This window comes from Eretmochelys imbricata, chromosome 7, assembly GCF_965152235.1.
Source record: "Eretmochelys imbricata isolate rEreImb1 chromosome 7, rEreImb1.hap1, whole genome shotgun sequence".
Taxonomy (NCBI): domain Eukaryota; kingdom Metazoa; phylum Chordata; order Testudines; family Cheloniidae; genus Eretmochelys; species Eretmochelys imbricata.
Window position 1 is genome coordinate 48,381,176 of NC_135578.1, and position 23,899 is coordinate 48,405,074.

At 56.4% G+C, this 23,899-nt stretch overlaps 2 protein-coding genes across 2 annotated transcripts; both read left to right on the forward strand.

The window, feature by feature from the left end:
* The first annotated feature begins 1,240 nt into the window (after positions 1 to 1,240).
* Positions 1,241 to 23,355, forward strand: HYAL3 (hyaluronidase 3). The gene is made up of 4 exons (XM_077821357.1): positions 1,241 to 2,511; positions 17,358 to 18,341; positions 20,772 to 20,861; positions 21,349 to 23,355. Exons 2-4 carry the CDS (start codon positions 17,412 to 17,414, stop codon positions 21,781 to 21,783), a joined length of 1,455 nt encoding a protein of 484 aa, XP_077677483.1. The 5' UTR covers positions 1,241 to 2,511; positions 17,358 to 17,411; the 3' UTR covers positions 21,784 to 23,355.
* NAA80 (N-alpha-acetyltransferase 80, NatH catalytic subunit) lies at positions 4,964 to 7,686 on the forward strand. The gene has a single exon (XM_077821360.1). It carries the CDS (start codon positions 6,573 to 6,575, stop codon positions 7,605 to 7,607), a length of 1,035 nt encoding a protein of 344 aa, XP_077677486.1. The 5' UTR covers positions 4,964 to 6,572; the 3' UTR covers positions 7,608 to 7,686.
* Positions 23,356 to 23,899: the final 544 nt, after the last annotated feature.

The following is a 23,899-nucleotide window of genomic DNA, read 5'->3' on the forward strand; positions in this document are numbered from 1 at the left end:
CCATAGCGCCCCCGTTCGGGCTCTGACCCGGCCTGGCAGCTGGGGGGGGAACCCCTGGCCCTGCCCCATAGCGCCCCCGTTCGGGCTCTGACCCGGCCTGGCAGCTGGGGGGGAGAGCTCCTGGCCCTGCCCCATAGCGCCCCCGTTCGGGCTCTGAGCCGGCCTGGCAGCTGGGGGGGGAGAGCTCCTGGCCCTGCCCCATAGCGCCCCCGTTCGGGCTCTGAGCCGGCCTGGCAGCTGGGGGGGGAACCCCTGGCCCTGCCCCATAGCGCCCCCGTTCGGGCTCTGACCCTGCCTGGCAGCTGGAGGGGGAGAGCTCCTGGCCCTGCCCCATAGCGCCCCCGTTCGGGCTCTGAGCCGGCCTGGCAGCTGGGGGGGGAACCCCTGGCCCTGCCCCATAGCGCCTCCGTTCGGGCTCTGACCCGGCCTGGCAGCTGGGGGGGGGAGCCCCTGGCCCTGTCCCATAGCGCCCCAGTTCGGGCTCTGAGCCGGCCTGGCAGCTGGGGGGGGAACCCCTGGCCCTGCCCCATAGCGCCCCGTTTGGGCTGTGACCTGGCCTGGCAGCTGGGGGGGGGAGCCCCTGGCCCTGCCCCATAGCGCCCCGTTTGGGCTGTGACCCGGTCGGGCAGCTGGGGGGGGAGAGCCCCTGGCCCTGCCCCATAGCACTCCGTTTCGGCTGTGACCCGGTCTGGCAGCTGGGGGGGGGGGGATCCCCTGGCCCTGCCCCATAGCGCCCCGTTTGGGCTGTGACCCGGTCGGGCAGCTGGGGGGGGGGGATCCCCTGGCCCTGCCCCATAGCGCCCCGTTTGGGCTGTGACCCGGTCGGGCAGCTGGGGGGGGAGAGCCCCTGGCCCTGCCCCATAGCGCTCCGTTTGGGCTGTGACCCGGTCTGGCAGCTGGGGGGGGGGAGCCCCTGGCCCTGCCGCATAGCGCCCCGTTTGGGCTCTGACCCGGCCTGGCAGCTGCGGGGGGAGCCCCTGGCCCTGCCCCATAGCGCCCCGTTTGGGCTGTGACCCGGTCGGGCAGCTGGGGGGGGGGGGGATCCCCTGGCCCTGCCCCATAGCGCCCCGTTTGGGCTGTGACCTGGCCTGGCAGCTGGTGGGGGGAGCCCCTGGCCCTGCCCCATAGCACCCCGTTTGGGCTGTGACCCGGTCGGGCAGCTGGGGGGGGAGAGCCCCTGGCCCTGCCCCATAGCGCCCCGTTTGGGCTGTGACCCGGTCGGGCAGCTGGGGGGGGGGGATCCCCTGGCCCTGCCCCATAGCGCCCCGTTTGGGCTGTGACCCGGTCGGGCAGCTGGGGGGGGAGAGCCCCTGGCCCTGCCCCATAGCGCTCCGTTTGGGCTGTGACCTGGCCTGGCAGCTGGTGGGGGGAGCCCCTGGCCCTGCCCCATAGCGCCCCGTTTGGGCTGTGACCCGGTCGGGCAGCTGGTGGGGGGAGCCCCTGGCCCTGCCCCATAGCGCCCCGTTTGGGCTGTGACCCGGTCGGGCAGCTGGGGGGGGGGAGCCCCTGGCTCTGCTCCATAGCGCCCCGTTTGGGCTGTGACTCGGCCTGGCAGCTGGGGGGGCAGAGTGAGCTCCTGGCCCTGCCCCATAGCGCCCTGTTTGGGCTGTGACTCGGCCTGGCAGTGGGGGGCAAGCCCCTGGCCCTGCCCCATAGCGCCCCGTTTGGGCTGTGACCAGGCCCAGCAGTTGGGGACTGAACCCACAGGCATGCTTGGGGTGGTTCTGTCTCCCTGCACCGTCTAGATGGTGGGTCTGGTGACCCATTGGATCTCAGACAAAAGAACCCCTGTCTGTACTGGGCAGGGAAACCCCATATTTACCCACAGCTCTTGCTAGTGCTCAGCCAACAGCGCCAGTGGGTAGGGCCCTGCCCTGCACCTGAGCTGTTCTGGGTGGTAAAGGCAGGAAGCTTGGCCAGCCCATGTCCTTGGAAGCAGACGGGGATACAGTGGTGAGAGCCCCCAAGGGTGTGAACGCTCTGGGCTGTGCCAGTCGTGCTCTGGGGCCTGGTTCTCCTTTACGCCCCAGGTAGTTCTTTGTGCCAGTGCACAGAGGGTGCCGAGCGCCACCCGGTCACGATGAGGGAGTTTGCCCTGGCTTAAATGGCTGCACAGGGCAATGAGGAATCAGGTGCCCTTTGTGCCAGCAAGGTTGATGCCAAGGGGCTGTGCCAGGCAGGCGTCAGCCCCTGGGGAATAGCCCTGGCCTTTACACCTCGTCTGCAGCAGCTCTGGGCACAGGGGCCATCCTGGGCAGAAGGGCTAGAGGAAGGGAGCAGATGGGGGTGGGATGAGGTGGAGCTGGATCTGCACCTTGGTGATTCTGCACCCCTGCAAACCCCATAGGGCTCACTGAGGTAGGGGCACAATGACAGGCAGCTCTTGGGGCCCTGCTTCCCTCATACCTTGAGTAGGGGAGGCTGCAGCTTCTTGGGCCAGGTGCAGGGAGGGATCTGATTCAAAGACGGAGAATTAGGACGAACCTCTGGAGCAGGGGAGCTGAATGGCAGGTACGATGCCCTGGAAGTGGAGCTGTACTTGCTGTGGAGGGATCTCTCCACCCCTACAGGAGTAAGGGGGAGCCCTGGTGGCTGACCCACTCCCCCCAGGATGGGAGCCCCATGGCTCTGTCTGACCCTGGGAGCAACCCCCTCGTCCGCCTCTAATTTCTGTTCCAGTGCCAGGGAATGTTTGCAGGGGGCAGCTGGGCCCCCTTCTCTCCAGGGACACTGCAGGGATTTGTCCGCGTGCCCAGGCGTGTGTCCACACTGCCCCAGGCTGCACAGACACAGCCCATCTCTGTGCTCTGAGCCATGTAAACACCACCACCCCCCTGCGGGTGCCCGTTGGGACCCCGGCAGGGTGAGCTTCTCCCTGGCTGTGCCGTGTGGGTGCCAGCTGGGACCCTGGCCAGATAGGTTCACTTGACAGGCAAGCCTATCTGGAGCTTGGTCCTCCTTCCTCCCCACTCTGCTGCCCTGAAGCTTGGTGCCCCAGGGTCTCGTGTATGGGCATAGCAGTTAGGGGAGTGTGCTGGGTACCATAGTGAATACTCCCTGGATTAACCCTTTGTATGCCCCAGGCCTTTGTGCTGGGGTCTTGTTTTTATTGGAGGTTGAAGGTGCCAGGATGAAGCCCCAGAGACCAGGTCTAGCTCAGCCAGCACCAGGGCAAGCGCTCCCCTCACTGATAGCTGTGGAGGGAACGCCATCTCTACCGCCACCCTTCTTCTTGGCCTTTGTGTTGAGGCTGCCCGTAAGGGGCTGGTTTGTGTCCATACGATGGCTCCATGGGGAGATCAGGCTGAGAACCCACCAACTCAGCCACCTTTGAACTGAAGTCCTGTCGTGCCCTACCTGGTTTTTAGGAGCCCCCAGCGAGCAGAGCTTTACGGGGCTGTGTGCCAGCGCTGGGGAGGGGCTGGTCCACACCAATTTCCATTCCAGGCCCGTGGGCCAGCTTGTCCTATGTTTAAACAGACACGTCATTCACTGCTGGGAAGCAGAACTGGGTGTCTGTGGTTGGCTGGGGAACGTGCAGCTTCCTGTGAGGTACTTGTGAAAGAGGCTGGACAGCGTCTCCGGGGCCCCAGTCAGAGCAGAAGCTCTGAGTTGATCCCCAGGCAGGGAGGAGACGCAGAGCACAGGAGCTCGATGAGCATTGATGCTGGGCAGGGTGAGTGGACACCCAGCAAAAACATGCTCCCCGGCTAACAGAGCTGACTCAATCACCATAGTGCTTGGGAGCCAGGAATTCCTGGAATCTCTTCCCAACTCCACTACTGGCTCTGGACATGCCTCACTTTCCCCAGTGGGGGTGATACCTAGCTTGCAGTGGGGAATGGGAGGCTGGCTTTCTTCTTGGCAGGCCTGAGAGGGGTCCTGGCATAAAGGGGGATGCCATTGACTTTAATGCCATTCCCCCGGGGCCTGAATGGATATTTTGATTCTCATCATGAGGTTGAAATGGAGCAATGGCAAAGGCAGGCTGGAGAGTGGGGCTCGTTTGCAGAGATGGCCGAGGCTGCGATAGCTCCTCCCCAGAGCAGGGTGCCTCCCTTGTTTGGGCCTTTTAATATGAAGCTGAACGAAGCCCCGGAGATGAGGCTGTGGCTCAGGGTGAAGGGATCTGAGCTGTGGTTGGCTGCACCAGGGTGGATTGTGCAGCTACTATGGGGTGCAGGACAGTCAGATCTGGGCTGTCCCAGGTCACGAGACATTAGCCTGTCTCAGGATCGAGCTGCTCAGCCTGCTGAGGCCAGGCCCTTCTGTGTCTCCAGATGCTGGCGGGAAAGCATGGTTGTTGCTATCTGACTGTATTGAGAAAACTGCTTAGGTGGTGGTTCCTCTTGCAAACTGCCTGTGGCTTCCCAGAGCCTGCCAGCCCCTAGGAAGGGGAACTAGCCAGGGGGAAAGGCGCCTGCTAATGCCAGGAAATTCAGGCCCTGTTGATGAATGCGAGGTCAGCGTCTCCAGAGTGGTCCCAGGGGTAGGCTGGCCCCTGTAGGCCCTGGACAGAGGTTGGCAAGTGTTTGCTCTGTCTCCTCGCAGGGCTTTTTAAAGTGACTTTAGTGCTGATGAAAGGTGCTGGCCTGAGCAACCTGCAGACCTGTGCTCTGATAATGGGAGAGGCTGGGGCTGGAGTAGCCGGGACCCCCCCTCGCCAGCCAGTGCTCCCTGCCCTGCTCCTCACAGCGCCCCCTGCTGAGAGAGGCCAGGGCTGGAGTAGCTGGGAGCTCCCCCCAGCCAGCGTTCCTGACCCTCCCTACAGCGCCCTCTGCTGGGAGAGGCTGGGGTCTTCTCAAGGCGCCTCTAAATCCAGCGAGCGGATGGCTCAGAGGAAGTCGTGGTGGTGACTGTGCATGTTGCAATTTCTCAAGGTTCATGACCCAGCCAGAGCGGAAGTTGGGGGGGGGCAGGGTGAGGATTTCACAGCCATCCCCAGGCCTATCTGCCTTGCTGGCTCAGTGCCAATGGGTGGGGTGACTCTGGGAGGCAGGGACGCTCTAGCTGAACTGTCCACTGGCAAGGTGCAGCCTTTACTGTGCTCCTTTTCCCCTAGCTTGGGTGCACAGGTGGTTTGTTTGGGTCCGATCCAGCTGCCCAACAGCAGCCTATGAGATGAGCTGGCACACAGGAGAGGTACCCCGTATGCCATGGTTTGCTGCCATCTCCTGGGGGGCACAGGCAGCCTCTATTAAAGTAGGCTCCAAGCTTCAGCGCGGGTGGGGTCTGTGAACCCATCTCCTGGGTTTAAAGCTCGGTACAAGCCAAAGCTGACAGGGGGCAGGGACCTCCTCAGCCTGGTACAGACGGTGCCCATCTGGAACGGACTGTGCTTCTGGCATGGCCCACTTCGCCCAGCCCAACCTGACACAGCCCTCTCCCTCCTGTCCTGATGGTCGGGCTGTGGCCTTCTCTCAAGTGGGCAGCAAGGGCATGCTTGCAATGAGTTGGTGGTTCTCAGCCTGGTCCTTCTCGGACGGGTGTCCCGATCACAGAACCTGGCATCGCAGTTGGCACTGATCAGCCCCATTGGTCTGCGAGGACTCGACCAGCCGCAGAGTCCGATCTCCTGTGCAGACTGCGGAGTCCCCACTCCTCTTCATCTATGCAGGAACAAGGCGCCTGGCCTGAGATAGCTTTAGGCCATCTTTACCCTCCATGTATCCTTGGACCAGCTGTCACCCACCCCTGGATGTCACCCACCCCTTTTTCACTAGGAGGGTGGTGAAGCACTGGAATGCGTTACTTAGGGAGGTGGTGGAATCTCCTTCCATTGAAATTTTTAAGGTCAGGCTTGCCAAAGCCCTAGCTGGGATGATTTAGTTGGGGATTGGCCCTGCTTTGAGCAGTGGGTTGGGCTAGATGACCTCCTGAGGTCCCTTCCAACCCTGATATTCAATGATTCTAAGCTAGAGCATCCTCGGGGCTGCTCGGATCTACATGCTGTGTCCTTGGCCCCTAGGGGCCATGTACCAGGTGTGACCAGCTGGAGCCCAGCACTCTTTGGCCCATAACCCTTTGCTGGGGCAAGGAAGGGGACCAGCACAGCTTGGCTCTGGCAGCTCCGGGACCCAGCAGGTATTCCTCTGGGACCTTCCTGCCCCATTTAGCACCCCTTCCTCTAATAGATGTGGTATTTATAGGGCTAGTTTTATGGGTGGATTTTCAAATGCTCATCCAGAAATGGAAAAAATTAAAAGGAATAAACTCTCCAGGTGCCAGATGGAGTGAGGCAGTGACGGCTCTGCCAATTGCTTTGTTTCCATCAGCTGTTGGCGCAAGATGACCCATAGCACGTACTGAACCCTTGGAAGACTGGGTGCGCTCCAGGCTGGATTTGCCTCTGGGAGTTTCTCTTCCTCCCCTGGGGCCTGGTGTCTCCCTGCCGCGCTGCAATCTGCCCAAGGCCAGTGGGAATGGCCTGTTGCAGTGATCGTTGGAATTCCAGCAGCAGGGTTGCATCTGGCTGTGTGCACCCGCCCAGGTGTGTCGTGGCTTCGGGGAGCGGTGCTGGCTCTCTGTGACTTGCAAAGCTTTGCCTGCTTGTTCTCCCATCAGTGGGAAGAATGGGCTCGGTTTCGGAGCTGCTCACGGCAGTTCCCCTTCACCAGAGGCCGGATCTGGTGGAGGTCTGCGCGGAGCTCATCAACGAAGAGTGGAAGAAAAGCAAGACCTCTCGCATGTACTCACTCCAGAAGTCCACAGACAACTTCCCCATGTGTCTGGTGCTGATTAGAACCCAGAGGGCCACAGAGGCTGCCGAGGAAGGGAAGACGGCAAAGACCCAGCTCCTTGGGCACGCCAGGTTGTCCCGTGTTGTCAGCCAGCCCGAGAGCTTGTTTGTGGAAACGGTTGTGGTCTCCAGGGCGCTGCGGGGCCAGGGGTACGGCCGGAAGCTGATGGAAGCCACCGAGAGCTACGCCAAGTCCCGTGGCTTCAGGCACCTGCATCTCACCACACATGACAAGCAGCACTTCTATGCCCACTTGGGCTACACTGCATCTGAGCCGGTGCAGAGCATGGGGTTCATGAGCTCCGTGGTCCCCATGGAGTTCCTGCAGATGTTCTCCAGCCCCCCTCCTCACACTAGAGCATCTGCTTGGGGACCGGGAAAGCCCAGTCCCACCGCCTCCCATCTTAACAGCAGAACTTCAGGAGCCAACCCGCCTCCACTACCGTCCTCCACACCCCCTGCCCACTGCACCGCCACTGTGTGCCCACCACCACCTCTGCCACCATTGCCGCCATCTCTGTCTCCACCGATCTGCTCTTTAAACTCCTCACAATCTGCCATTCCCCCTCCACTCCCCTTGCCGCCTTCACCTCCCCATGCTTCCCCTTTCCATTGCAGGATCGCTGCTGCGGGGCTGCCTCCACCTCCCCCTTTACCTCCACCAGCTGCCCATGTAAGCTCTGCACACCTTCTGCCCCCTCCCCCTGGTCCTCCACCATGCCACCTCCCTCTGTTAGGCCAACCAGTTTTTCCTGGCCCCATCGCCTCCAGTTCACCAGGGGAGGATCCCTATGGTCAGACCCTGCTGGAGACACCGTACCGCGACCTCAGAGGGCTCCCCATCTTCTGGATGAAGAAGGACATTTGATTCCTGCACAGTGTGCTAATGGGATGCTGATTAAAAGTTGGGGTTGGGGAGAACTCCCCTGCCCCCGCCTTACCCACTGCTTGGTTGTTTTAGTTTTGATTGGCCTACCACAAACTCCCATGAGGTGGGGGAGAGTCCAAATCCCAGTCATTCCCTTTTGGGCCATCTGCCATGTTCACATGGGTAAATCAGGGAGCCTGGATCTCTCCTGGTCCAGCCAGAAGGGGATTTCTGTGGAGAGACCCTGCAAATCTATGATGCAGAGACGCTCATGCGAGCTGCCTCCTTGGATCATTGGGGAAGCAGCTGGAGAAATCTCTAGCAGCAGCAGGGCCAGCCTTATGATAGGGGCCCCCAAGCTGCTGGGGTGGGGAAATCAGCAAGTGGCCTCCTACTCTATTCCCATTGCCAGTGGGGAAGGCTTTTGAGGCCTAGATATGGGACATGGGGCTTGGAGCTGAAAGCATGGTTGCAAAGGGATTCCCCAGGCCTGCTCCTTGTGGGTCCAAGGCCAATCAGCTAAGAGCCCCTCTAACAAATCTGTGTGGGGCTGGTCCTTGTGCATTGGTGACGAAGCTCTGGTGGGTTACACCTGTGCCACGCCTGGCTGGTCTGCACAGGAGCGCAGCCCATGCCCAGTTCCAGCCCAATGCAAGCAGGCAAGGATTCAGCTAGGGCAGGAGAGCGGCACGGCTGGCTAAGCAGCAGGGCGCTGATCTCACCACCTGCGAGGCAGAGGTGTGCCTGTGGTTTGTGGATCACTCTTTGAGGTATAGGTGTCTGGATGTGTGGCCTGGGGCTACAGGGCATGCTCACAGACAGAAACAGAAGTGCCCAGGGAACTTTTACCCTGAAAGTTTTCGGTGCTGAACAAGTTTGGGCACCTACAGAGATTGGGGGTGGGGGCAGTGGAGCGGGGGTTTTGTGAATCCCTGATTCTGAGATTTAGGTGTCTAAAGTGGCAGTTGTATCTAAACTCCTATTGTGAATCTAGCTCAAAGTCCTTTACAGAGGAGATCAGGATCATTAGCCCCCTTTCACAGATGGGGAAACTGAGGCACAGAGAGGCCAGTGACTTGCCCAAGGTCACCCAGCTGTCCAAGCTAGGAGTAGAACTAGGCCTTGCAAGCCCCACTCCAGTGCTTGACCCATTAGGCTACACTGCAGGAGTCTGGCCAGCGCAGAGGGGAAGATGTCTCTTTTTCTCTCAGGGCCTCTCCCACCCCACAACCTGCTCCCTGGGCTGGGATCTGCCAGCACCCTGAGCTACTGCAGCTAATAACAGGCACATTCCAGCTGAGATACAGGGAAGGCCTGGGCCACTGCTAGGCCATCAGTCTCACAGCCAGACCCCCAGGGCGCCGGTCATATGCAGGCGCCCATACAGGGCTGACAAGAATATCTTCAATGTGTCAGGTACACGGGGAGAAGGCAGTGGTGGCCACTGTCTTGCTGCAAACAGATCCTTTGGGAGGCATTTATAACTAGGCACCGGACGGACCGGAAGAAGTTATTGGGACGCTCAATGTAGATGGATGGTGGGTGGGTGTCAGAAGGGCATCCCAGCTGGCATCAAGGAGGTGCCACCCTTCTTGTTCAAGAGAGGACAGGTGGGCTGGAGGGTGCGTCCTCCAACCCATTGCTCTTCTGTTACTTCTTCCCTTGTCTCTTTGGTTGCCAGCATCTAGTTTGACTCTCTCTCTCTCTTTGGAGTGGGGAACCAAACTGGAGAATGGGTCATTTTAAAATAAGCCCCTCCCAGGGGCTGGGTTAATAGAAATAGGGGTGGAGCTAAAGCCCTATATATACAAGTGGGAGAGCAGTAAGGGTTAGCTCCAGCCCCATTCGCCAACCCCTCTATGTCACTCAAACTGTGTGATGTGACTCATGGATTTCCAGGCCAGGGCGGTCTCTCGTGATCATCTGCTGACCTCCTGCATGACAGGTGAGAGAACTGCCCCATGATAATTCCTAGAGCCAATCTGGATTTAAGAATTGTTTGTGATGGAGAAAGACCATGACCCTTGGTCAGTTGTTCCAGGGGTTAATTGCAAATGATCCTGTACTGGGCATGTGCTAGATGGGACAATGGACTCATGGCAGGCGCCACTAAGATGTGAATTTCCCCAGGCTAATGGCTGGGAAACCCCATTGCGAAAGCGTATCTTGAAAGGAAGGGAATAAATGCAACTTTCAGCAGACCGGGCGAGTGCCTCTCCAAAAGGCCTTTGATCCAACAGCTGGGGCAATTTTGGTGGGTTCTGACTCACGAGGCTGCTTCGTGATATGCTGGGAACCATTTGGCAACTTGTTTCTTAACCAGAGGGAAGTCTTGGTAATGTGAATTCTTGCTAAGCTCTGTCTGCTCTTAACTGTGCTGAGAGGTGGGGAGAAGCAGCTGGTTTTGTGTGTGTGTGTAGGGCAGTGGGCTTAGCGAGGGACTGCTCTATACACACAAAAGAATTAGATCTGTTCATGGAGGCAAGATCCGTGGCTGTTAACTGAGATGACCAGGGACACAATGCCATGTTCTGGCTGTCTTTAAACCCACAGATTCTGGGATTGGACAACAGCAGATGGATCATTCGGTAATTGCCCTGTTCTTTTCATTCCCTCCGAAGCACCTGGCATGGACACTACCAAAGACAGGGCTAGATGGACCATTGGTCTGACCCACTATGGCCATTCTTAGGATTGTTACTGGGTTCTTGTAAGTGGAGATGCGCTGAATGGATCTGAAAGTCGAATGTGGCTGTAAGGATACACAAGGGAGATGGGCCCATGCTAGCTGTTATCTGGAGCTCGGTGCTTTGGATCAAATGGAACCAGTATCAGAACCACCCCTATTTTTTCTCAAGAAAACCAAACCTGGCCTCCTTGGCCTATGGTTACTATACAGGAGTCACTTCCCCCACTGATGAAATGCAGCCACTTCTGGGGTGGTAACCCCTACCTCTGTCGTGGGCCCACTGGAGTCACCAGGATCAAGACTCCTTTGTAGGAGGCAGCACTCTCTGCAGAGACCCATGTTCCCGTGTGATGAGGGGAACCCCCAGGAGCCTCCTGCACCTGGGAGGGGAGCAGCTCTAGCGGGGAAGCACTGTTGACATGCAAGGTGGCTGTAACTGCAGCTCTTCTGAACCCCAGTGACAACCCCGGGAGAACTGGGGAAGAGAGTGGCTGAGATCAATCTGCTGCATCCCGCCCTGCCCCATCACACTCAAGAGTCATCAGCTGTGTACTATGTAGTAATCGTTAGTCACATGATCATTCACACCCTACACCCTGCCGCTGGGATCTTCGTTTGCTGTGGCGCTTGCTGGGAAAGGGCCCTCAGGTGAGGTGGGGGAAATGAGAATGAGTCCCGGTGGGACGTCAGCCACCCCGAATGCTGGCCTGTCAATACCCCAGCCCCCTGAGGCGCTCCGAGCGTGGAACAGCTGTCTGTACATCCCTGGAACACTGCACTGTGTGAGCTCCGTGGGGCCAGTCGTACTGACCTGGCAATGTTTCGGCTAGCACAGCATCTCTGCTGAAGCTGTCGGGTGCCTGTTATATCCCCCCATCTAAAGATGTTGCTGAGCTCCTTTTGGAGGCTTCCTTAGCAAAAATGTCCCCTCCCCATCACATGCCCATGTGCTCCCTGACTCTAGGGGATATTAGAGAGACATTAGACACGAGAGATTAGAGGCGGGCAAGGGAGTATCTTTTATTGTCCCAACTTCTGTGGGTGAGAGAGACAAGCTTTGGAGTGACACAGAGCTCTTCCTCAAAGTGCCACAATTAAATACCAGATCTGAACAATTAGTTAGCATAAGTCGTTAACACACATTTCAAGGGACCACTCAAGGTGCGGTGGCCCATCAACACCCCTGCAGTCAGAGTGGGGAAAGCAGCTGAGAGGGGTTGTTAGTGGGTTACAGATTGTTGTGATAAGCCATAAATCTATTGTCTGTCTCTGTTCCGTCCTGGATTTTCAGTGTCAAGCAGCGTTATGAATTTAAGCTCCCAGGCTCGTCTCTTGTAAGTGTTGTGCAGGTTTTCTTTGAGGCTGAGGACTGAGTGGTCAGACAAAGAGAGATCGCCTTGTGAGAAGTGTTCAGCCATAGGGTGCTTTTGTCTTTTATCATTTTCCTGTGAGAGTTCATTCCAGAGCATGGTGATTGCCTGGTTTCACCCACGTAGTTGCTACTGGGGCATTTAGTGCACTGGATGGGGTACAGCACCTGTTTTGATTGGCATGTGTAAGACCCGTGGATCTTGAAAGGTGTGCTGTGAGGACGGGGTGGGGGTGGGGGTGTTGTGTTGATCATTGTAGCAGTGGAGATATGTTTGCAGGTTTTGCATCTGTTGTTCTGGCAGGTGTGAGGTGGAGTGTCCTGGTCTGTGTGGAGCTTGCTTCTGATGGTGTGCTTTATAGCCAGAGACTGGTCTTTGCAGAGTTGCTCAACCTCACATGTAACCCACACTGGGGAGAGTGTGTCTCTGTCCCCCTCTAGTGGCTGGGTCATGTAAGAGGCTAAAAGTCTACTCCAGCTGCCTGCTAAGAAATACCTGCTAAGGTATTTCTTTAGCTCAAATAGTGCTTGCGCTTCGAGTGCCGTCGATCAAACCCCGCTAAGGGCTCAAGAGGGGCTAGTTACATGCACACTAGTACTGTAGGGTTGTCGGGTGCACAGGGGCTGCACACATTGGTTTGCTATTGCAGGGTCATTTGTTAGCACTGGAATTCACACACCAGGGTGTTATTTTTGAGTTGATCTCAAGGGCTGGATGTTGCACGTGAGTTTGTTGTTGTAGGGTTGCTTGAAAGTTCTGGGCTATACACACATGGGTTTGTTATTGGAGGATTGTTTGGAAGTGCTGGGCTATAAACACGTAGGTTTGTTACTGTAGTGTTGCTTGCAAGTGCTGGATATTGCAGGTGAGTTTGTTATTGTAGGGTTGCATGGAAGTGCTGGGCTATACACACACAGGTTTGTTATTGTACGGTAGCTGGGAAGTGCTGGACTATACACACACAGGTTTGTTATTGTAGGGTTGCTTGCAAGTGCTGGGTGTTGCAGTTGGGTTTGTTATTATAGGGTCTCCCAGGAGGGCTGGGCTTCTGGTGCTAAGTGCAGTGTATAGATAAGTGTTGGAGTGTCTGTACTGGGAAAACACAGACCTAGAATTATCAGAGCTGTGAAAATAGACTGGGGAAAAGGTAGGTGATATTCAAGCAACAAGGTCAGTTGTAACTGAGCTCTGCGCAGCAGATTGGGGGTGGATTAGAGCCTGTCTCTGGGGTGCTGGGAGGCAGTGAGAGCCCAGGCAGTGCATTCTGGGGGGATTAGAACATGGCTTTGGGCTGTCACGTGGCACCCGAGACTGATCTGGTTCCTAATCTTCTCTCTCCGAAGATATCTCTGTTGCAGCTGGGGAGAAGTGAGCTGGCATTGGCTGCCCTGGCCCCATGCAGCCGGGTCTGGTCCAAGGCCCATAGATGCCATCTGGAGGCTTTCTGCTGATTCCAGTGGGCATCCAATCGGGTCTTAAGTGGGGAAAGTTGGAAGTTCTGGACCCCTTCCCCCAGCTTGCATTTGTCTTGCTGGCCATTGGAGTGACCGCAGGGAGGGTGCATCTGAGCCGCCAAGGGGCAGGGACGGGGGCAGTGGCATGGCTTGTGCATGAGCATGAGATTTAATGCTCCCCACTGGTATTGCATCTTACAGGCAGCCTGAGCATGAAGCGCCCAACTCCCAGTGGTGCCTAACTGCCCCTGCACACAGTGGTGGAAGTAGAAATAATTTCTTGCTGGTACTGCACTCATGGGAGGGACACAAAGGGGGGCACGTGACCTCCCCACGTGACCCTCCATGTGACTCCTCCCTGCCCCGCCCCCAGCCCAGGGATCCCATGCTCTCCCCGTCCCTTCTGACACCCCCCTTTGTATACAAACATCAATATGCTTACTTACTCACTTTCCCCACACATATGTAGTATTCAGTCTGTTTATATGGAATATGGGAGTTGGGTGAGGAGCCATTTCAGCACGTCTGACTTATTAAAAGACAAATTTTAAGTAGAACTGTATCCTTAACTGCTTTATGGTATTGTACCCAAACATTGCATTTCAATGGGGGATTCAACTTCCTTTACAGCAGGGATGGGAAAACTTTTTGTCCCAAGGACCACATCTGGGTATGGAAATTGTATGTCAGGCCATGAATGCTCATAAAATTGGGGGTTGGGGGGTGGGAGGGCTCCGGCTGGGGGTTCGAGCTCTGGGGTGGGTCTGGGGATGAAGGAGGGTACTCTGGGCTGGGACCTAGGCATTCAGAGGATGGAGGGAGATCAGGGCTGGGGCAGGGGGTTGGGGCATGGGAGGGGGTCAGGGGGTCGGGGGCAGGCTCTGGGCGGCGCTTACCTGAAGCAGCTCCCAGAAACAACGGCATGTCCTCCCTGCAGCTCCTATGCAGAGGCACTATCAGAGGTTCCCGGCCAATGGGAGCTGCGGGAGTGGCACTTGGGGTGGGGGCAGCATGCGGAGCCCCCTGGCTGCTCCTATGCATAGGAGCTGGAAGGGGGATGTGCCACTGCTTCTGGGAGCCATGCAGAGTGGGGCAAGACCCCGACCCTGCTCCCCAGCTGGAGCACCAGAGCAGGGGAAGCCCCAGACCTCACTTCCTGGTGGGAGCTCGAGGGCCAGATTAAAACATCTGGAGGGCTGGATGTGGCCTCTGGGCCGCAGTTTGCCCACCTCTGCTTTATAGGAACAGGTTTCAAAGGGGTAGTCGTATTAGTCTGTATCAGTAAAAACAATGAGGTGTCCTTGTGGCACCTTAGAGGCTAACAAATTTATTTGGGCATAAGCTTTTGTGGGCTATAACCCACTTCACAAGATGCCTGATGAAGTGGGTTATAGCCGACGAAAGCTTATGCCCAAATAAATTTGTTAGTCTCTAAGGTGCCATGAGGACTCCTTGTTGTTTTTATAGGAACAGACTCCTGAAACTCTTACCAGTCCACAAAAGTGGTCCACAGTCATGCAAATAGTCCCATTGTCTTCAATGGAATTGATCAAATGATTAAGGGTTTACAGGATTAGGCTCCAAGTTTGTAAATTGTTCTGGATGAAATTGACAATGCTTAAGCTGGCAGATCAGAAGGAGCTTCATTCAAATAAAGGTAGGCAGATGTGTGATAAATCTTAGCTCCGTTGCTAAGATGAGGAACGTATTTTCAGCAAAGTTCTTGGCAGATTCCTGAGGCAGCTGGTTTAAGGCTGTCAGTGTCCAGCATTATAATCTTCACCTATCGTACTCTCACCCACAAAGCTGGAAAATGAGGCATTTGTTTTCTTTGTTTTGCTGCTCCAGTTCCAGGTAACAAAATGCATGTTAGACTAGTTTGGCTGCAAAGAAGAATTCTAGGTACACTGGGTACAACATCTGATTCCCACCAGGCTGCAGAACTGGGCTGACATCACAGTCCAAACATCCTCTGGTCAGTGCAAACAAAGGCATTCCTCTAATGATTTGGACTTGATGTGATGCAGTATGAATGTCATGGATAATTCAGACCAATGAGAGAAACAGAATCAAAGGGGAGAAACAGAATCAAAAACACTGTTTAAATACCTTCCATCCCCCCCGCCCCCCTTGAGGACTCCTGACCAATGTAGCAGCACAATACCTATGCTAACAAACTTAAACAAAGCCTTTGTTTATGTTTGTTAGCATATGTATTGTGCTGTTAAAGCCATTTAAAGAATGAATGTTCTCCCTAGCCCCATTCTGTTCCTTTAAGGGCAGAGCACAGCCCCACCCTGCCCTCCGGATGGGTGGGGCTAGCCCCAAGTCTTTCTGGTACCCCGTATCCACTAAAAATCTCTTGCCAGTACTGCGTACTGGAGGGTACCACCCTACTTGCACCCCTGCCTGCAAATCTCCCCCTGGGAGGTTCCCCCAGCGTGAGCTTTTTGGTGCCCATGCAGGACTGTCTGTTTACCCTGGTGTGGAGGGGCACCAGCAGGGAGAACCCAGCGTTGCCCTTAGCCACGCGCCGTTGAGGCCCTGGCCGCAGATCAGAGCGACGGCGGAAGACAAGAATGTGGATGTTTCATTGTAGGAGGGTTCCAAGATCAGGACCGTAATAAACAGGACCGTCCCTAGGGGAATGCGGGGCCCGGGGAGGAAGTGACAAATTTGTCACTTCTGGGACCAACCTGTCACTTCTGGGACCAACTGCGCTGGCCAATTGTGTCGACCTGTGGGGCCCCCCAAAGCGCGGGGCCCAGAGCAGTCACCCCGATTCGCTGTACCCTGGGGACAGCTCTGCCAGTTGTATGTAATAAGAGACACTCCCTGCGCCAAAGAGCTTAAGGCCCAGATCCACAAAGGTTCTCAGCTTCCACTGGGAATTAGGAGCCTTAGATCCCCTCGCATAATGACAGGTTTCAGAGTAGCAGCCGTGTTAGTCTGTATTCGCAAAAAGAAAAGGCGTACTTGTGGCACCTTAGACTAACAAATTTATTTGATCATAAGCTTTCGTGAGCTACAGCTCACTTCATCGGATGCATTCAGTGGAAAATACAGTGGGGAGATTTATATACATAGAGAACATGAAACAATGGGTGTTACCATACACACTGTAAGGAGAGTGATCACTTAAGGTGAGCTATTACCAGCAGGAGAGTGTGGGGGAAGGGGGGGAACACCTTTTGTAGTGATAATCAAGGTGGGCCATTTCCAGCAGTTGATTATCACTACAAAAGGTTCCCCCCCCTCCCCGTCCCTGCTCTCCTGCTGGTAATAGCTCACCTTAAGTGATCACTCTCCTTACAGTGTGTATGGTAACACCCATTGTTTCATGTTCTCTATGTATATAAATCTCCCCACTGTATTTTCCACTGAATGCATCCGATGAAGTGAGCTGTAGCTCACGAAAGCTTATGCTCAAATAAATTTGTTAGTCTCTAAGGTGCCACAAGTACTCCTGTTCTTTTTTAGATCCCCTCATGCATCCCAACCTGGGAGTTGCACCCACACGGGCCAAGCAGGGGCTCCTTTCCTGGGGCACCGATCCAGGGGTGATGCTGCTCGCTGGTGTCAGCTGGGACTTCTGGCTGTTTCCCTGGGAGGGCAAGTCCCTGGTCCAAGTGCGATCTGGTGGGAAGGCCGGGTCAGAGGTGAGGTCCAGTCCAAATGGCAGGAAACAGGGGAGACAGCATCATGGGGGTGGACAAAGCCCAGGCTGAAGTCTGACTGGGATGCACTGATACAATCATAGAAACACTACCTATAGGTTTCAACACCCATTACACCTGTAATTTGGAAGGGAAAACAAAGGACGAGGAGGGACCCAGAGCAAACTAAGCCATGGGGTTTTATACTTCTTAGTCCTGGGGCATAATTTGCACAGCTGTCCTCTCCAGTAGCCCTTTGGAGCCCCAATGGGCTCAACCACAAGCCGACCTTGGGCAGTCACAGGATGTATCAAGAAGAGACCAGTTCTCAGCTGGCATCAGGTCCTCCTTAGCCCAACATGGGTGACATGGGCTGGGGACTTTCCCCAGCATTCCAGGGTGACCTGCCACAGTCTGTCCTGGGTGCAGGTTGTGTTGGTTGCTCCCATTGTCATGCGTGGAGCTCAAGGAAGAGGATGTGGGGCTGAGAGAGGAAGCCATAAACAAGCTGTTCCCCTTAATGTTAGAACAGGTGTGGCTCCCTGGTCTCACCCTGCCTCCGATTTGCTCTCCCCTTGTAGGGTGTTCATTCAAGAAGGAAGCAGGAGGGGGTCTGGACTGGACATAGTTGCAGAATGTCCACCATGACTCTGGGCCTAACTGTCTGGCCCTGGGTCCTGTTCTGCCTCGGAGCCATCCCACCCTCGAGAGGGAGCAGTTGGGAGAGTGCATCCACCGGCCCCCTTCTCCAGCACAAGCCGTTTGTGGTGGTGTGGAACATGCCCACGGCCCGGTGCCACCAGCGCTTTGGGGTTGCCCTGCCTCTCGAGGACTACGCCATCGTGGAGAACCAAGGCAACGCATTCCAGGGCCAGAACATGACCATCTTCTACAAGAACAAATTTGGACTCTACCCGTACATCTCCCCGGAGGGCGAGCACCACAATGGGGGAATCCCCCAGAAAGTCCACCTGAAGCAGCACCTAGAGAGGGCCACAGTGGAGATCACCCAGCTTCTGCAGCCAGACTTCCACGGGCTGGCTGTGGTCGACTGGGAGGAGTGGAGGCCGCTGTGGAGACGGAACTGGGGCCCCAAGGCAGTGTACAAGGAGGCCTCTGAGCAGTGGGTCCAGGAGAGGTTCCCAGAGATGTGCGCCAAGAAGCGAGCCTACTTGGCCGAGGAAGAGTTTGAGGGGGCAGCCCAGGAGCTCATGGAGAGGACGCTGGTGCTGGGGAAGAAGCTGAGGCCCTGGGGTTTGTGGGGCTTCTACAGGTTCCCTGACTGTTTCAACGATAACTGGAGGAAGGGGGGGAATTACACGGGGGAGTGCCATGCCATGGAGGTGCTGCGAAACAACCGGCTTATGTGGCTCTGGGAGGCCTCCACCGCCCTCTATCCGAGCATCTACCTCCCACCTAAGCTTCTGCCGGCCGAGCGCCAGAGTTACGTCCACCACCGCCTGCAAGAGGCCTTCCGGGTGGCACGGTTTGGCCTGGAGCAGCCCCTGCCTGTGATAGCATACTCCCGAGTCTCCTATCGGCACTCCGCCAGGTACCTGTCCGAGGTAAGAGCCAGGGATTGGGATGCAAAGGAAAGAACCAGAGCTGGAGATCCATGTGCCTGGTATCCTGCTCATCGCTAGATTTCAGCCTTCTTGGTGGTTGGGAATAGCCTTGGGTCAGCCACCGTTAGCCACCAGGTGGTGAAGCTGCACCTCTAGGACAGCCAGGAGCTAGCAAGGGTGGGGGCTGTTGTAATCAGGATACGCCCAGTTGGCTCAGGCCTTGCTTACACTACACAGTTTTGTCCAGGAAAGTCAGCTTTTGTTGACAAAACAGTGTAGGTGTCCGCACTGAAATACTCCTCCCGCCGATGTAACTCCCCTGCTATGCTGACATCATAAAGCCACCTCAATGAGAGGCTTATGTCTGTGTGGTTAGGACAAGGTAGTGTCTGTGTAGACACTGCCTTCCTTATATCTGATTACTCCTGGGGGGAGTCTGCATGACTGTGCTTCCCTGCAGAAAATACCAGGGAAGCTAAAGGGAAGCTATGCATTGGGAGGAGGTGTGGAGGGGGTAGATCATGGGTGTCGTTTTTGGGGTGTTATTGCCCCCCCCAAACAGAGACGAGGCAGGAGGGGTACACGGGGTTACATGCTACTGCCCCCACTCATTTGTGCAAGTGCAGAGCTGCCCAGCTGAAGGAGGCAGCATCTGGGCTCTGCTGACTGCCGCTGAACGCAGCCTCCTGGGTCCTAGTGCCAGTTTGGCTCCCCTTCTGTGTGCTGGGAGCCTTCCTGTTTTCTGGGCAACAGTGAGTGCCCGAGGTGGGGCTGGGTAACGGGGAGTGAGGGAAGTGATGGGGTGGGGGGAAGAGGCAGTAGGGAAGAAAAGGAGGTGTGGAATAGGGCAGGGGGAGGGGAGGGAGTGAGGGGATGGGAATGGAGAAGAGAAGGGGATAGAGGAATTGTGGAGGCGGGAGGGGGGAAGTGGGAGCCCAGCATGCAGCATCCCCTTGGCAGCAGCTGGGGCTCCCCCATTAAGCAGGCCCATCAGACCCCACCCTGACAAGCCCTACCCCCCTCCACCTGGACCCCTCCGACAAGCCCCCCCCCAGGCCCTCACCCCACTGAGCCCCAACCAGCTGCACCTGGACCCCCACCTCACCAAGCCCCACTCCCCCAGCACCCGGATCCCCCCACACTAAGTCCTTCACACCCAGACACCCCACCGAGTCCCATCTCCCCTCACCCAGACCTCCCCTGCTGAGCCCCAACCACCTTCACCTGGATCCCCTGCAGAATCCCATTGCCCCTGCACCGGAACCCCTTAACGAGCCTCTGTGCATCCAGATCTCCCACTGAGCTGCCTGCACCCAGACTGCCCAACACAGAAACCTCTCACCCACACCTGGATCCCCCTGCATTAAGTCTCTCCACAGTTGGATCCTGCTGGGCTGAGCCTGCCCACCCACACCTGTTGTGTCTGGCAGGGGGGCAGGGCCCCGAAGCATTTCTGGGGCAGGCCCAGCCCTTGCACTGTGTCAGGGTCAGGTGCAGCCTCACTGCCAGTTGCTGTACTGGGGAAAGTGGGGGCTTCAGGATGATCTCTCACCTCAATGCAGCCAATTGCCTGTGCTCCCCACTCCCATGCTGGAGCCATATATATTTATTGACAAATAAAATTTGCAAAATGTTAAAATTGTATGCATAATTTTTACATTTTTGATGCAGGATTTTTAATTTTTTTGCACAGAATTCCCTCAGGAGTAACATCTGCTGTTGGCCATCTTGTCAATTTCAGGGCTCTGCTGGAGCTGTGAAATTTACATGAAAGTCGGCTCCTGGCTCCTCAGCTGCACAGTCTCTGCTCCCTGGATCTCAGTCCCCCACACTGCCCCTCTTCAGTCAGTGGAAGCGCTGCTGGTGAGGACGAGCACCAGCAACAGAAGGAGGGCAGTGTGAACATCAGCCACCACAGTAATTTGATGTGGTGGCTGTAAGTCAAACTTACATAGGTCGACTTATCTTTGTAGTGTAGACACAGCCTCAGTCAGTGCAAACCCTGGCTTGTTTTGATTTCTGCTTGGGGCTCATTGCACATCAGTGACACTGACCGCTGAATGAGGGGCGTTGCCAAGTGCAGGTGGGGCCAGGGGCTCATGTGCTGCCCCGACAGTTTCATAGGGCTGTGCTGTACTGGGGTCACATGCAGTGTCATGGGGGATGCCAATATCACCTGCAGGCCAACATAAACATTACATTCACGCCTCGTGGGCGCCCTCAGGACCACGCTGCACCTGTCCAGAACCAGGCAGGTACTGATCCTACGGGCACTGCCTCTCACACACACACAGATGATGCCAGTGCCATGAGACCAGCAAAGCAAACAGCACTGTATGGTAACATGCCGCCAGCGACTGGTGCCAGAGTTGGTGCCCAAATGTTCCTTGTCTAAATGTCCCTTTCTTGTTCCCTTTTTTTCTCGGTCAGGCTGACCTGGTCCATACGATTGGGGAGAGCGCAGCGCTCGGCGCCACCGGCCTGGCACTGTGGGGAGACAACTCCTACTCCCATTCAGCCGTAAGTACCCCAGTTCGCCCTGGTCAGGCCCTCAGCAGACCCAGGGGGTTGTCACCTAGATACAAAGAGCTGAAATAGTCTGTACGTTCATTTCTGGTGGAGCTGCCCTCTGTCCACGTGGCATGAACGGTGCCCATCCACGTGGCCCGATGCCTGCATTTACTCACCTGTGTGTTAGTCGTAATGCAAGCAGCTGTGCAGGAGGTGTCTGGGAAGAGGGACTCACTCTTAGGGGTGTGAGATGAGTGTGTGGGTTCTCAGATCACTTCCCCAGGGGCCCTGCATAGCTGGCACTGGCTGCTCCCCTTTCTTGGCAGGGAGGCCCACGAGCCAATGGGCCCCTGAGACCCAGCTCAGCTAGGAGGTGGGGTCCCTCTAGGGCAGGGCTGGGCTGCATTGGTGGGGCAGACAGGTAGCAGTGTTTGCTCCCCGGTCATGCCAGCGTCTGCAGTGGAACTGGGTGTAAATGTGGCTTTCCGCCCCCCAGGAGAGCTGCAGGAGCCTCCGCCATTACATCACCCACACCTTGGGGCCCTACGTGGTGAACGTGACGTCGGCGGCCCAGCTGTGCAGCCGCCAGCTGTGTCACGGGCGTGGACGGTGCGTGAGGCAGCACCCTGACGAGCTGGGAGCCTTCCTGCACCTCCGCCCGCAGCAGTGGGGAGCGGACCCCATGCTGACCAATCACCTGGGCACGGACAAGCCGGGCCAGAGGGCATGGGGGCAGTTCTGCTGCCACTGCTACCGCGGATGGATGGGCGCCAGCTGTGAGAAGCAGGCGTGGACCGAGCCCAGCAGGGGCCCTGACTGCACTGTGCCGGCCCAGTATCCGGACATCTGCATCGCAGTGCGGGACAGAAACACGATGGGCTCCCAGGTCTGCCCTAAGCCTTCCTACGAGGGGAAGACGGAGCTCAGGTGACCGCCTGGATCAGGGGGTGGCTCATGGGACCTCAGCAGGTCCACAGACATGGAACCTGGGGAGAAGGGAGCCTGTGGTGGTCGTGGAAATTCCTGCACTGACACGCCCTTTATTCCTGGCTAGACGGATGAATCTGCCACAGGATGATCAACTGTTCCTAGGGGATCAGCCGGGACTGCCCAGTCCAGCCATAAGAATCTATCCTTCCCGCCCACAAATAAAACAATCAATGAATCCATGCTGGGATAGCCCCTTTAAAGGGGAGGAGATGCCCAGTCCCAGACGAATTCATCCAGGGGAGATCTAGCCCCGTGGAACACACCCAATGTGAGCTGCATCATCAGAGACAGAACCAGGGCACCTTCCGCCCCCAAAGCACATGCCCCAACCCTGTGAGCTAAAGGAGTAGCTCCATAAGTCGCTCCTCGTAGGAGGTTCTTATCTCCTCTGAGAGCCAGGGCTAGCGAGAGCCACAATGGCCAGTGAGTAACGGGCACTCAGTTGCCTGTAGATCAGCAAGGAGCTGCCTCGGGGAATAAGTCACAGGCAGTGGGGGAGTTTGGCAGGGAGGATGGTACAGTTCAAAGGCCCCAAATCCTCAGGAGGCAGCATGACTTCCCCACCCCTGGCCTCCTCCCTGCCCCCAATGCCCCTACGCCAGATCCCCCCCCCTCCCCCAACCACTGCATTTCTGGAACAGGGCCAGCTGCACATGTTCTTGCTGCCATCTCAAGAGGGGCCCTGGCACTGTGCAAAGGGCTGGGGGTGAGCTGTGATGGGTCGCGGCCATCAGATGCTCTAGTGAGGGGAGCAAGCCAAGAGCCATGGGCTCCCATGCCTTGGCAGCGGGTCAGCTCTCGCTGACTGGCCCCTGGCTTTTAATTCCTGAGCCCTTGGGGATGGCTGAGCTGTGTGGCATGGTCACATCTCTATGTTCTACATCCCCGGAAGCCCCACCGTGGTCTCTCCTCCCCATGGCTTCAGCCCGGACATGATCAGACCCCCAGCCCCACTCTTACAGCTTCAATTAATGGCCGACTAAAACCAGTCCATTAAGATGACTTCAGATGAGGGAAAGGATTTCAGCCAATCACAGTCCAGCAGTATTTATTATGTTCCCACCCCCAAATTAAAGTGAAAAGCTTGTGCGTACAATCACACCACGCCTTTTCCACTCTGGCCACTCCCTGTTCACTCTTTAGCCCCGCCCCAAAGGATTAAATGAACCAGAATGATACGTGTTACCTCCATGTGAATGCAATATAACTTATCTAAAGCCTTAACTGTGTAAAGCTGGTGTCTTTCTCTGCTGCCCAGACTGGGAGCTTTGCTTAGAGGCTCTGTGACGCTTCCCGGGGGTACCCAAGGTTGTGAGGACCCTTGCTACCACTTGCCCTTAGTGTGAGGAAACCTTGTCTGTGCTCCGCCAGGGGTCAGCTCCCTGGCTTCGCCAGCCATGCAGGCTCTGCTGTTCCTCGGTAGGTTTGTGATAGGCTCTGGAGTGCCAAACCCCTGGTCCACTGGCCACTCGTGGGATTCACAGTACGCCCCAGCTCCCCCTTCGCACACAGCTCTGCTTCACACACACAGCACTTAGACATGTTTGTAGTGAACACGCGCGCTAAAGTGCATTTACCAAAGAGCAATGAGTCAAGTGCTGGCAAGTAGCAAGCTTGGGACCATGGCATTACATGTAAAATAAAAGCCTTCTGGAGCGCGATTTAATTAACAAGATACTGGTGTTGATAAATTACACAGGCCATTGCTTGACCACAGTTTGGTTCGTCATGAAATAGAGTCAGGAGATCAAATACCCAGTATCAGTGGATTTATTGCTAAAAGCCAAGAAGAATATAGAAAAGGGAAAAGGTTCAGTACAGTTCCAGGAAGCTGGCTTGTGCAGCCTTGTTTTGTTCACCTCACACAGCCAGTGTGCTCCCAAGGTTACAGCCCTCGGTTTGTATCCTGCCTGGTTACAAGTACAGGGTACATGGGAAACTACATGTAACCACTCAGCGTTGTGTCTTGTGTTCTGGTACCATGCTGTACCCCTTATCGCTTTGATCTGAACACAGGCATTCCAGGTACCCTGGGGCATGAAGGCACCTCCTAGGTG